At 46.2% G+C, this 13287-nt stretch overlaps 1 protein-coding gene across 2 annotated transcripts; it reads left to right on the top strand.

The window, feature by feature from the left end:
- Positions 1 to 2588: 2588 nt before the first annotated feature.
- Positions 2589 to 11950, top strand: WSB1 (WD repeat and SOCS box containing 1). Of its 2 annotated transcripts, XM_064165967.1 has the most exons (9): positions 2590 to 2733; positions 3622 to 3790; positions 5038 to 5306; positions 6101 to 6232; positions 6629 to 6729; positions 8896 to 9068; positions 9408 to 9521; positions 10224 to 10331; positions 10860 to 11950. In XM_064165967.1, exons 1-9 carry the CDS (start codon positions 2694 to 2696, stop codon positions 11017 to 11019), a joined length of 1266 nt encoding a protein of 421 aa, XP_064022037.1. In that variant the 5' UTR covers positions 2590 to 2693; the 3' UTR covers positions 11020 to 11950. The 2 variants fall into 2 exon arrangements, with proteins under 2 accessions (XP_064022038.1, XP_064022037.1); XM_064165968.1 differs by lacking the exon at positions 6101 to 6232 and having other exon boundaries at positions 2589 to 2733.
- Positions 11951 to 13287: the final 1337 nt, after the last annotated feature.

The following is a 13287-nucleotide window of genomic DNA, read 5'->3' as shown; positions in this document are numbered from 1 at the left end:
CCTTGTAAAAACCCAGGAATTCACAGATCACAATTTGCCTCTGTGCACATGAGACACAAAATGTGGACAGGGAAGTTCAAAGACTGGCATTTGGAGCACAGCCTGTTGTAAAGGCTGAACGACATTGTAACTGCTGGAACCCCCCACTGCTTGAAGGTGCATTAAATCAGATTAAACTGTACTCCCCTGTAATACCAAGACCAGACTAAATGATTGGAGGTCTCTCCTGGTCCTCCAGTCTATCTATCACACTAATGAGTAGAAAGCACACTCCTCAAGGAGCACCAGCTATTGGAACAGGACTCACAGAAATACAAAGACCTAAAGGACAAATTTGCCAGCACCATGGTGACACTTCTGCCAAGCTGTAGAAGTCACTGCTATCTCTCTCTGGTTGTAAGAGCCCCCCAAGGTAAGCAAACAGAACCTAGCCTTACTCTGGCTGTATGTGAGGCTGAAACCTTCAGGAGAAATCTTACACAGAGTGACTCACCTTAGCTGTGAGTTGGCCTGGTTCAAGCATTCACAACTTATGAGTAACTCCAAAGCAGCATTTCACAATATTCACTGGTTACAAATCTGCCTTGGTATAAGGAGTTGTTGAGGGATTAAGTGAAGATAGCAGTTTAGGGCTCATCCATCTGCAGGCAAAGGACTGATAGAGCAGCAACAGGATTATGCTGCTGGACAGTACTGTGCCAAACCAGTGCTATGATATGCTAAGAGAGTTTGTACAAACAAGTGTAAATCCACATTGGTGTCTGGACCACCAAGAATATTCAAAGCTTCCTCCTGCTCCTTTCTTTGACCTTGCCTCACTGTGTGATTTAAAAAATGCTTCACTGGCCTTGCTCACCTCAAGGTAATTACTGGATGTTGGCAGAGCTGCAAGGCTAATCCATACAGCTACAGCAGCTAGGCCACTGCACTGGAATGAAATCAGAGTTATTATCTGCAGTTAATTAGCCTACTGTGTCCTTTTTGAAGTCCAAAGAGAAGGCAAGGAAGTGCCACCTCGGCTAGAAGAGGGGCACAACTTAGATGTGTGAAAGGAGAAAGGGGAAAGGACGGGGAGAGGGCAATACAGACGTCAACACAGACTCCCACAGAGAATGAGGTGGCCTCAGGGTCTCTTTTGCAAAGTGGTTTATGGACAACTCCACTTAGCAGTAAATGTAAAGCTCTGTTATGAACCAGATCTTGCTGGATTTCCATGCTGAACTATCCACCTTTAGCAAGAAACACCATAGTGTAGGGAACTCCCAGCAGTTTTCCAGCCCCTGGTCAGGGAGTACGAAATCAAGTGCAGTCACTGCCCTGCACACATTCTGCAGCAGTCACAGAAGCTCTCACATACTTTTTGGGTTACGTGCTGCCTTGCAGCTCCATGGTCCAACAGGCATCAAGGATGTCACAACCTGGCTTAAAAGATAACGCAGGCAGCCTCTAACTCACTGCATCAAGAATGTTTGCTGCTGCATGGCCATTTAAGCAACACAAGAACACTTCCTATCCCATCTGAGGGCTCTGCAGTTCATCAACATGAGCTCGCCCATGCATCCCCACACAGCATTCCATCCAAACAGTGGTACTGGGGGGTGCCAGTGATCACAGAATCAACCAGGTTGGAAGAGACCTGCAAGATCATCCAGTTCAACCTAGCACCCAGCCCTATCCAGTCAACTAGACCATGGCACTAAGTGCCTCATCCAGGCTTTGCTTGAACACCTCCAGGGACGGTGACTCCACCACCTCCCTGGGCAGCCCATTCCAATGCCAGTCACTCTCCCTGCCAAGAGCTTCCTCCTAAGCTCCAGCCTAGACCTCCCCTGGCACAACTTGAGGCTGTGTCCCCTTGTTCTGTTGCTGCTTGCCTGGGAGAAGAGACCAACTCCATCTGGCTACAGCCTCCCTTCAGGTAGCTGTAGACAGCAATGAGGCCATCCTCATTCCTCTCCGTCCTGTGAACCCCGAGGTTTTGAGGGCGCCAGCTCACTGCAGATTTTGTTCCTTCCTATAGCGAAATGTGACTCATCTTTTGGCATGGATGCAGTTGGAAGACGCTGCTGTAAGGTGTTTGTACCTGCAGCCCCTGCTAGAACAGCACCGCGGCCCCAGCCGTGCCACCTGCCCCTGTCAGGCACCGAAGCTGGGGGCTGCCTTCCCGCCGGTGCCGCAGCCTGCCTTCCTCTCACAGCCTGCCTCGGGCCACCTCCGCGCACATAACGCGGCACTTCGCGGGGCGCGCAGGGCCGAGCTCCACAGGGCAGCGAGACGCCGAGCGATGCGAGAAGCCAGAGCGGGTGGAAAGGGCGAGGCCCCGGGGCCGCGCTGGCGCGAACCCGAGCGCTGTCGTTCAGCCAAGAGGCGCTCGGCCGCAGAACGGAACGAGAGCGCGGGCACGGCCGACGAAACGCGATCCGCCCGCGACAGCCCGCGGGCAGGGCAGGGCAGGGCAGGGCGAAGGGCAGGGCGAGGGGCTGAGCTTCGGGGGCAGGCCCCACGGCACCCCCGGGCCCCCGGCCCCGCTGCCAGCGGGAGGAGCGAGCGAGGGCGCGTCCCGCCCGCCCCTCCCCGCCCCGCTACATCCCGCTCCGCCGCCGCCATTTTGTCCCAGTGCCTGCGTCTCCGGCAGCGACGGTTCCTCTCGCTTCGTTGCAGATCCCGAGCCGGTGCGAAGGGCGTCCCCGTAGATGGCCAGCTTTCCCCTGAGTGTTAACGAGAAGCTCATCGGTGAGCGGCGGCCGGGGAAGCGGGACTGGATGGGCTTGGGCCCGGGGTGGCTGGGCCGGGAGGGGTTAACGCCGTCCGTGGTCGGGTGCGGCAGCTCCGCGCTCGGTCATTAGGGCGCGGAGGTGCTGCTCCGCGGGCGGGCAGAGCCGGGGCCGGGCTGCGGCGCTCAGCAGTGCTCAAGGGTCTTCCCCTCGCCGCTTTCGCTCCCGTTGCGTGGAACGCTCGCTGAGGGAAGCAAACTGGCTCGGGCCTCCTGGGTCTAGCAGTCGCTGAGATCCGCGTTCTGGAGACAAGTGCGGCCGCGGCAGGGGCGCCCTGGCCCCGCAGCCCGGCGGCAGCGGCCGAGACTGTGCATCCCTTGGCTGCGGGGCAGGGAATGGGCTGGCCCGGCCGCGCCGTGCCAGCTGCCCTGTGCTTGTCTGTCGCTTCATTCAGGGAAGGAAGGCAAGACGCCGCAGCGTGCGAGCGCACTCAGGTTTTCTTCTCAAAGTATATAGGTGGCATTTGGCATCTTATTTGCTAATCGGGTATCAGGCGAAGTTGGAGCATTGTTATCCTGCGGTGTCTGGAGCTCCAGTTACAGTGATTGAAGTAACAATTGATTAAAGTAAATTTAATACGAGCTCTGCTTCTGGTATCGAGCTGCCGTATGCCTTACGTGACAACCGTGGTATTTTAACACTGAGCCGCTGCTTTCTGGTGACTCACATTCTGAACTGAGCTTAGTCCGTTGATTGCTTACCCAGTGACAATAACCCCCCACCCAAGGACTTAAAATACCGTAGAAATAAAGGTAAAGTAATGACCGTCTAGCTGGGTTCCTTTGTAACCTTTTCAGCGATGCTAGCTCTCTCTTAAACGTGGCCTTTTCTCTTTGTTCCTTTTCAGCACGCTCACGCACCATAGGAGAGCTCTTAGCCCCAACTTCTCCTTTTGACAAGAAGTGTGGCCGTGAAAACTGGACTGTTGCCTTTGCTCCCGATGGATCTTACTTTGCTTGGTCACAAGGGCATCGCATAGTGAAGCTGGTCCCCTGGGCTCAGTGCCTTAATAACTTGTAAGGAAAACCATATGGCTCTTAATTCATCTGGAAAAAATAAGGAATTTAGATCAGGAGATAGCTTTTAAAAAAATTTAATGCTCTGTTGGCTTTTTAGGCTTTGGTGTCTTTGGGAAAAACATTATTCTGAGTATGAGCTATTGTTTTATCTCCCTCTGTGGCCAGCCAGAGAAGCAACTCATAAAGCGATGGAGGAGTGATTTATGAATTGACTCAGATGCTCTAAAATGAGAGGAAGTTAGAATGTGTCCTGGTTTGAGACAGTCCTAACCCTACAACAGAATAAGAAGAAAAATTAGAGGCTTGATCAGATTGCTCTTCTAAGTTTGCTATCAGAAAGCTTTTTGGAATTTGCTGAAAGGCAGATTTCTTTCCTTATCCCTACTAGAGTGTAAGTTCCAAAAGACACGTTTTATTTTCACTTGCAGGTTGCATTTTAACGGAGTTAGTGACCAGCAGTTGCATTTTCATGACTGGTTACGTTTCCCCTCCTAGCAAATTCCACCTCAGGTTTTTTTCTCCTCTCTGGTGCTGGCTTAATTGGTTTTCCTATGCTGGCCTCAGGGTCTCTTGCCAGTACTTAGTGCACGGAAGTGAACTGCAGGGCACTTCTCGCTCATTTAGCAGAAAGTCTTAGGACATTTTGTAAGTAATTTTTCTGTAAATGCTTTTAAAATGTTGTTTTTTCACAGTTGGTTAAGTTAATGAATTGCTCTCTGGAGAAACTAATACGTGTATTAATTGATGTGTCTTTAATTCAAGTGTTGGTATTGTGTAAGGTTTCCAAGTGTTGGTAGTTTTTCACAGTTAAAAGCTTTCGTAATTTGAAATTAAAAATGCTGCATTATGGGCATCCAAAGTGTCCAAATTTCAGCATATCCCAGAATCCCAGAATTGCTTAGGTTGGAAGAGACCTCATCTACTCTAGGCTGCACATCCCCAGCTCCCTCATCCTCCCCTCTCAGCAGAGGTGCTCCAGGCCTTGGATCATCTTTGTGGCCTCCTCTGGGCTGTCCAACAGCTCTGTGTCCTACTCCTGCTGGGGACACAGAACTGGAGGCAAGATTGGAGGTGAGGTTCCACTTAGAGGTCTTCTCCAACCCAACCAATTCTGTGATTTTGTAACATGAAAGTTACACAGGACAAGGCTGAGGCCAGCAATGCTCAGTTAGACTTTTGTTCTATTTCTTTTTCAAGATATTTTATACTCTTTTTTTTTTCCCCTGTGCTTTTTTATTTTACAGCTTGTTGCATGGCACAAAGAATGTTGCAAATTCTCTCAGCACAAGACTTCCAAGGCAGAACAGTGACAGTGGTCAGAAGAACAAGCCCTGTGAACACATCATAGACTGTGGGGATATTGTCTGGAGCCTTGCTTTTGGGTCCTCAGTGCCTGAGAAGCAGAGCCGCTGTGTGAACATAGAATGGCACCGCTTCAAGTTTGGCCAGGACCAACTTCTGCTTGCCACAGGCTTGAACAATGGACGCATCAAGATCTGGGATGTGTACACAGGTAGAGTATCTGCAGTGTTTCAGCTGGGAATTCAACCTGGAGTACCAGTTGATCTTAAAAGCATGAGCTCCTGCAAGCAGAAATGCTCACATACTGCTAGAGGAGGGAACAGGCTCAGGTCGTGCTTTGAGATGTAAGAAATGGAAGATGAGGCCTTGTTGCTGCAAAATGCTTCAGTACGTGACAGACTTTTCATTTACTCCAAAATACTCTATTAGATCTTAGCTTTAATTTGCTTTCAAAACATGAAATTGCTCTGTTCTTGACTATGGGGAGGGAGTCTGTTGATGAGGAAGGTTTTGTTACAGAGTTACAGCACCCCTGCCCATGGTGGAAGGTTGGAGTAGGTGATCTCTGAGGTCCTTTTCCAACCTGAGCCATTCTGTGATTCTATGATTATTTTTTAAAAGTAAAGAATTGTTCAAATAATGAGTCTGAAATTAGGGAATCTTGGCTTGGCTGATAGCACAGCTGCTAGACTGAAGACAACTCAAGCTTTAAAAAGTGAGGAGCTGCTTACTACTGAGTCATTTGGTTCTGTCTTGTAGATTTAAGCTTAGAGCAGAGATGTCTGTCAAAAGCCAAGTCTTGCCTTCTGAGGCAGATGGTTTTAGTGTACAGATTTCCTAGCTTTTCAGGAAATTGCCTCTTGATGCAGAAAAGCCTAAAAGCATGCACAAGCTTCTTGCCATTGGCAGCAATCCCACACAGAAAATTTACCTTTATGTGCTCTGCGTTTGATCTGAATAAAAATGCAGCCCTTCATTTTAAACTGTGATGTTTTCATGTACCAGGAAAACTCCTCCTTAACCTGATGGACCATACAGAAGTTGTTAGAGATTTAACCTTTGCCCCAGATGGCAGCCTGATTTTAGTGTCTGCGTCCAGAGACAAAACACTGAGAGTGTGGGACCTGAAAGATGACGGTATGCACTTTATCTGCTGTGAGACACAGCAGAAATGTCCATGTCCTCTCCTGTTGCTATCAGCTCGGTTTGATTCTGACCCTATTAGTCACACTCTTCCTATCTTGAAATTCTTTATGTGCCCTAAAGGAATAAGCTGGTATTGGGTTAAGTCAAAGTCACTTTCTTTGACTAGAGACAGGATTTAGAGCTGCATAATAGAAGTTTTATTTCTTTATGCTACTGACTCCTCAGCTGTTTATTTCTTTTACTTCATTTGTTGCATAGATTGACTCTCCAAGATGTTGTTTGGGAAAACAGTATCAAATTTCATAAAAGCAAAAGTAAATTGGGAAAGCTTTCCAGGTGGAATTTGTCCTGTTGATTGAATTTTCACAGGAGTGTCTTTCTCTTTAGGAAATATGATGAAAGTGTTGAGAGGACATCAGAACTGGGTGTACGCTTGTGCATTCTCTCCAGACTCTTCTATCCTCTGTTCTGTTGGAGCCAGTAAGGCAGTATGTGTCAGAGTTTCTTGTTCCTTAAATCACTGAATTGTGTGCATAATCATTTGAAAATCTAAGTAACATTAAGCTTGTGCTCGGTGTCATGAACTTGAAATGTCTGATGGTGATGTGACAGTGCATGAAATGAAACTAGCCAATGGTGCATCCAGACACTGATTTATGAACTGAACTTGCACTGCTTTTAGTTGAAGAAACTTAAGTGCTCTTTGAGAAGTAGTTCTACACATCTGCATGTGTTCAGAGTACAAAACCAAAGACCACCCAACCTTCCAGTGTTGAAAGATCCTTAACTTAATGCATCAAACTATTTTGATACTGATTTTATCCTTTCTATTTCTTGCTCACTGAAAAGGACTTTTCAAAGTCTGAGCCAGTCATGGTATCTCCTGCTGAACAAAAATGTTCCTACTTGTTTTCGAATGCAAATGGCACTCGTGTCTAAAAGATCTAGAATGAAGAGCAGCAGACTGGTTTTGATCCCACCCATGTTCTAATTCCCTGCTAGAGAACTGAAAGCAGTGCAGGTAAAGCACGTATGCCATGAGCTGCTTTTCTTGGCACTGAAGAGTTAGGATAAAGCAGAAAGGGGAATTCAGGCTACTTAGAGATGTTTTGTGAGGCCTGGTGATGCTGACTTCAGTCACTGGATACCACTTCACATGGCTGACTATTAAATGCATTTGATATTGCAGTGAGCAGTGCAGAGGCGCTAGGGGCTAGCTGAGGTCTGGGGTGTGTCTTTTCTTGCACTAGAGCAGATGTGGATGTATACATTGCTATCTTCAGGCTGTGTGTTTTCCATAAGCTTCTTGCTTTCCCTGTCACAGGTGGTGGCAGCAATATTGGTGTGATTGAGGTTAAGCTGGCACCACTCACACAGGAGCACAATGGTGTTAGCTGGGCAGAGAGTGGCATCTCTGGCTACCAGGCTGGGGGCGAACTTTGCCGTAGGACGAAGTAACCTTGCATTCGACTGCAGGGTGTCCTGTACGTACGCAGGTGCTGGGTGATGTCCACTTTCTGCTTTCTTTCTTTGCTTTTTGTTTTATTTTTTTTCCCTTTTTTTTTCTTTTGGTAATAATTTTCACAGCAGTGAGGCACACTGACCCTTAAAACTTAGCTCCCACTCGTGTGGAACGCTGGGGTCTGCTAGGAGAAAATTGGTCAACATGTTTCTAACTGCTTGTAAAATGGTGGAGTTGTAGGCAGTGTGTGAGGCACTGAGGCTGTGTTTGCCTGGGTCAGAGACATTTCTATCTGAGATGTCATTATTTAATCTTTGCAGTAAAACTGGGGGAGGGGGCGAAATCAAGGACCCAAATGAGCTCTTTTAGGGACTTATGCCAAAGACCTCCAATCTGTGCTAAATTTTGCTGCAGTACATAGCTGGCTCCTATTGAGTAAATCTGCCCAGTCTTTGATTACCTGTAATGTCCAACTGCATGTCAAATCCCTGAATTCTAGCATCCTTATCAGTTTCTCTAATACAATATGCTGGGTACATCGTAACGTTAATGTAATTTTGGACTGTTGATTTGATATTTAAAATGTATAAGCTCTTTCTAATGATGTGGTTAGACTTCCCTGTTGTTTTTGCCAAAGACTTAACTTTTGGCTGTGAAAATTCTGTTTTTTTGCTTGCAGTATCTGTTTCTCTTCCTAGGCTGACGTTGGTGATCCAAGCCAATTGTAAACAAGTGATCTTAAAGGGATGCCACTGGAGTAACAATTATGTTAACCTTTACATTTTCTGTCTGTATATTTCTTAAAATATTTGGTAGTTACTGAAAAGAGAGGACTGTAGAGTTTTAACCCTATTTATTTCTGCATACTTTAATAAAATAGTTTTGCAATACCTGAATTTCAGTAAGCCACATGGTTAAATTGTGTTGCCTTTTTACCTTATATTTTGGCTTATTTTGTTTTTAATAACATTTAACAAACCTGAGTTAGAAACTTGCATGTCTGCTTTAATTATTTTTTTTATAAAACCCTTGATTTTAATCTTAAGTATGACACTGAGCATATTTCTTAATTGTAGTAATTCATAATGCCTGATTTATAATATAATCCTAAATAAGACTAGCAGCTATACTTAAAGTTAATGCTCCGTTGCACCTCTGAGCAGAGCTATAACATTAGCTGCTTTAATTGCAGGTTTTCCTCTGGGATATGGATAAATACTCCATGATCAGGAAACTTGAAGGCCATCACAATGATGTTGTAGCTTGTGAGTTTTCTCCTGATGGAGCTTTACTGGCTACTGCATCTTACGATACTCGAGTCTATGTCTGGGATCCACACATTGGAGTTATCCTCATGGAGTTTGGGTAAGTAAAGTGTGGAAACATTCTCTTAGGGTCAGGATGGCTACTGAAAATTAATGGCTTTGTGTATTTAACTTATAGTTAGACTTGGGAAAATTTTTAGCAGTGCCTGGGAAGTCCTAAAGTGGCAGAGGAGTGGAGATGAGAACTGAGAGCACTGATACTTTAATGTGCGCTTATTTAAGCTCCTTCAACACAGTTGAAAGGTTCAGTGCTACAAAAGACAGAGTAGTTCAGTCTCTGCTCCTGATTTCATAGTTAAATATCCAGTCCACTTGTTCTGCCTCAGCTCTAGTCACGGCTGAAGGAAGCAGTTGTTCACTATGTGTCTCTCTTTCCCAGGCACCTCTTTCCTCCTCCCACGCCAATATTTGCTGGAGGTGCAAATGACCGCTGGGTCAGATCAGTATCTTTCAGTCACGATGGGCTACACATTGCAAGCCTTGCTGATGATAAGTAAGTATGAGGAAAGGTTTGTTAAACTCCTCTTTTTTTCCCACATGATGTTAACTTCAAAGCCCTAAGTCAGCTTTTCTGTTAAACTAACAAATTCCTTGTGGTGGCCTTGGTAAAAGCAGATGAGTTGTGTGGGGTATGGTAATATTCATTGTGTGCAGAGTGGATAACCCAGCTGACGTCAGTGTCTGACAGCTACAAACAGAAAGAGGGTCTGCAAACAGGGGAAAGTATAAATGGAGTTAATAATGCAGTGAAGTCCTTGAATAGCAGGGGATTCCAAAGTAAAAAGTGCTCTGGGATCTCATATTCAACTTCAAATAACAGTTTGAAGGACTGGACTTCAGGAATATGAAGAATGCCTTCTTAAGATGACAGCAAAGGGTGTTCAGGGAGTTGAGGTTTTAATAGAAGCTTTGTTAGGATTTCCTAGCACATGACACTTAAGAGAGCTTAGACAAATAGCTTAGGCTATTGCTTGTTGCAGTCTTATTCAGTTGGCAGAGTTAGAATGGTTCAAGTCAGATCAAAATCTGGATCAGGAATGAAGAAGTCAAGAGTGTTCTGAAGCTCCTTGCATGCCTGTTAACATGTTTATGAAAGCTCTCTGAGCTCTGCTTGACTGCTTGCTTGTGCAGCACTGGAGAGAATACCATGCAGAATGAAATGTCTCCTGGGTTAACTTTTTTCTTTGCTTTTCAGAATGGTGAGGTTCTGGAGGATTGATGAGGAATACCCAGTGCAGGTTGCACCTTTGAACAATGGGCTGTGCAGCACTTTCTCTACTGATGGCAGTGTTCTAGCTGCAGGGCAAGTATATGTTGGTTGGTTTATTTCCCTCCCTAAAATGTTAAGGGAACACAAAAGGCTGAAAAGAGTGGCTAAGTGTTCTAAAAGTCTTCAATTGTGGATTGCAGCTGGATGCTTCTGACTTGGGTATACTTCTGGTGTTATTAAACATGCCTGGGATAGCACTAAAATCAAGAAGCTGATAAACTCATTTCTTATCTTTGAGAATAAATAAAAGGCCTCCAGTCCTGTTGGCTGGAAAAGGCCCAGGAGGTAATCAAGGGTAGGCATTCTGTTTGGGTGGTATGTGTCATAGCTGTTGGAAGCTCTGCTCAGGCCTGTCCCACATATCATCAGCAAGGTGTTACTGTGCAGTTCTAAGAGACAAGCTGGCATCCCAGGTGAGGGAGTCTGGGGCAGCTAGAGCTGAGCAACAGCAAGCCCAGAGCACCTTCCCAAAGAGGCAGTGTGTGTGAGAGTTCTCACTAAGCTGCAGTCACTGAGGTGGGATAATTCTGGTGTTTTTTCTTCCCTCTCTGCTTTATGCAGGACACAGGATGGCAGTGTGTACTTCTGGGCAACTCCAAGACAAGTTTCCAGTCTGCAGCACCTCTGTCGCATGGCGATTCGACGAGTGATGCCCACGGGCCAAGTCAAGAACTTGCCCATCCCATCCAAAGTGGTGGAGTTCCTATGTTACCAGATTTAAAGAGGGTTTTTAAAATGATAAAATCATACTGGCAGGTGGCCCAGCTGCTGAAACTGGCTAAACACTGCAAAGAATCCTCAAACTTTACAGCCTCTAAGCTTAAAACTCTACAGGTTGTCAAGAGCTATTTAAAGCGATAACCTAAATACTCTTTTGTCAAATGCCTGACAGGTGAAGTTTTACTATTTATAGAAAACACGGTAGGAGTATTGCTGGTGTTCTCCCTTCTAAGGTGTAACTGTGAAGACATGGACATACATAGAGATAAGCTGCTACATGTTATCAAAGTACCTTTACCAATGGCTTCTCTGAGTTCTGATGTGTATCCTGTGTATATTGCTTCGGTAGCGCCCTCAGCCGCGTCTGTGCTGTAAAGTGGAAGGATAGCATTATTCTGGGACACTGAGTTAGGCAAAATACTGACTGCTCTGTGTGTATGTACGTGGGTTTGGGGTTCAGGAAACTGCTCCGTGGATAAGAATTGATGCTAGTTTACTGGGTGAGGAGGTACAGCTTGGCTTTTTAGAGCAATGTGTGGTGAGGGGGGAGTACAGCCCCTGTAAGGCCAGGAGTGGTGTCTGTGTGTCAGCTAAAGAAGGCCTTCAGTTCCATAGCAGCAAACCAGGTGAAATTTCAGTATTGGGCAGTGTTGAAGAACTGTTTCCTTACATTTCTGAAATCTAACTACTGTATTATTGCCTGATACCTTGTCTGTAAGGAGAGAAGTTTACAGACTCTTTAACCCTGTAATATCTCTTCAGGGGTGATTCTTGGTTAATGGCCAAAGATAAGCAAAATACTTGGTTTTGCCTTCTGTTATTTATCTGTACCTGCAGATATAAAGAATGTATGCATTGCATAAAATGCCTGATTATATATATTTTTTTTTGTTCCATTTTTTTAATTAAAAACTTGTATAAAAGTTTCCTGATACAGCATCTGGTGACTGATTTATCAACAGCTCCTACTGGGAAGATGTAGGACCCTCACTGGTTTTCCTTCTCAAGCCCACAGTGAAGCTTACTCTGGAGAAGTCCAGCAAGAGAGCCTTTCCCATCAGAGACCCCCAAACCTAAAAGCAAGTGGTTGCCAACATCTCTGGGTCAGCAAGGGTTAGGCAGATGGATGCAGAGAGTTGGGATTTGAATGTGCTCAGTAGCTCTGCCTGATGGAATCATTCTGCAGCCTTGCAAGAACAAGCAGGAGCTTTACCATTGAGTGTATAGGAGTGAAGGGAATAAACTGCACCTCTAGAGTGTTAGTAAGGTGGATGGGACTAGCTTGCAGATTAAACGATGCTTTGCTGCTGTTACCGTGCTGCAAAGAGCCTGGCCGAGCAGCAGCTCTGGTGGTGGTTGGAGTGTGCTGTTCAGCCACTGCTGAGCAAACCAGGGTTAGATGCAACCCCAGCCCTCTAAAACCATCCTGTGTAGCCAGTACTGCTCTGGGGACTGTCACTGATGTCTACAACTCCTTTTGCAATGCTCTTCTGGAGCATCCTCTGGGGAAGGGAGTCCGCAAGTGGGCAAGGACCAAGTGGAGCCAGGAGCGGACCTCAGCTTGCCCTACGCTGCCTGGCTGCTTGCTGTGTCCCGCTACAGTGAGTGCAGCCTTGCTTGGGGCCAGCAGCAAAGGCAATTGACAGGAAAAGGACGATGCAACAGCTTGCAAAATTTCCTGACAGCAGAAATACTAAGCAAGGGAAGACAGAAATAATTGAGAATCACTGGGTCAAAAGTGCTCTTGAAAAGGAAGATGTGTTAATGCCACAGAAGCAGTAGGCAGAGGGAAGTCACTGAGGAGGTATTTGGTCATTTAGTCTGGCTGGGCACTGGGATCGGGAAGGTTGAGTGGATTTGGGGTTTTATTCATTGATTCCCAGGCAGCAATCCAGGGCAGAGGTTTCTGTTGGGTACAGGATGTGCTAGGTGGAGTATTCACAGATCTGCTCTCTCCTCCTGTGCCTGAGCACAGTAAAGCCTCAGCATCACCACCACACTGAGTCTGTGTTCTAGGCCAGCTATAGCTCAAGCCCTGAGCTGGCAGGCTCTGGCGTCTTGAAGCTGAGGGAAAAGCTCAGTCTTAGCAAATGCAAATGTGGTTCCCATGTGATTGATGCGGTGCAGAAACGCCTCCAGAGTGCAGGCAAGAACCATGGTTCTGTGGCACTGAGCACCACACGCAGAAACTGAAGAGAAGTGGTTCAGAGTAAATCTGCTTTCAATGTTTCCAGCTTTGAGAGATTGTCATTTTGCTCAAAGCAGCCTG

Source organism: Pogoniulus pusillus, chromosome 27 (genome assembly GCF_015220805.1).
Source record: "Pogoniulus pusillus isolate bPogPus1 chromosome 27, bPogPus1.pri, whole genome shotgun sequence".
Classification (NCBI taxonomy): Eukaryota; Metazoa; Chordata; class Aves; order Piciformes; family Lybiidae; genus Pogoniulus; species Pogoniulus pusillus.
The sequence above is the reverse complement of the archived record's forward strand: the minus strand, read 5'-3'. Positions and strand labels throughout refer to the sequence as shown.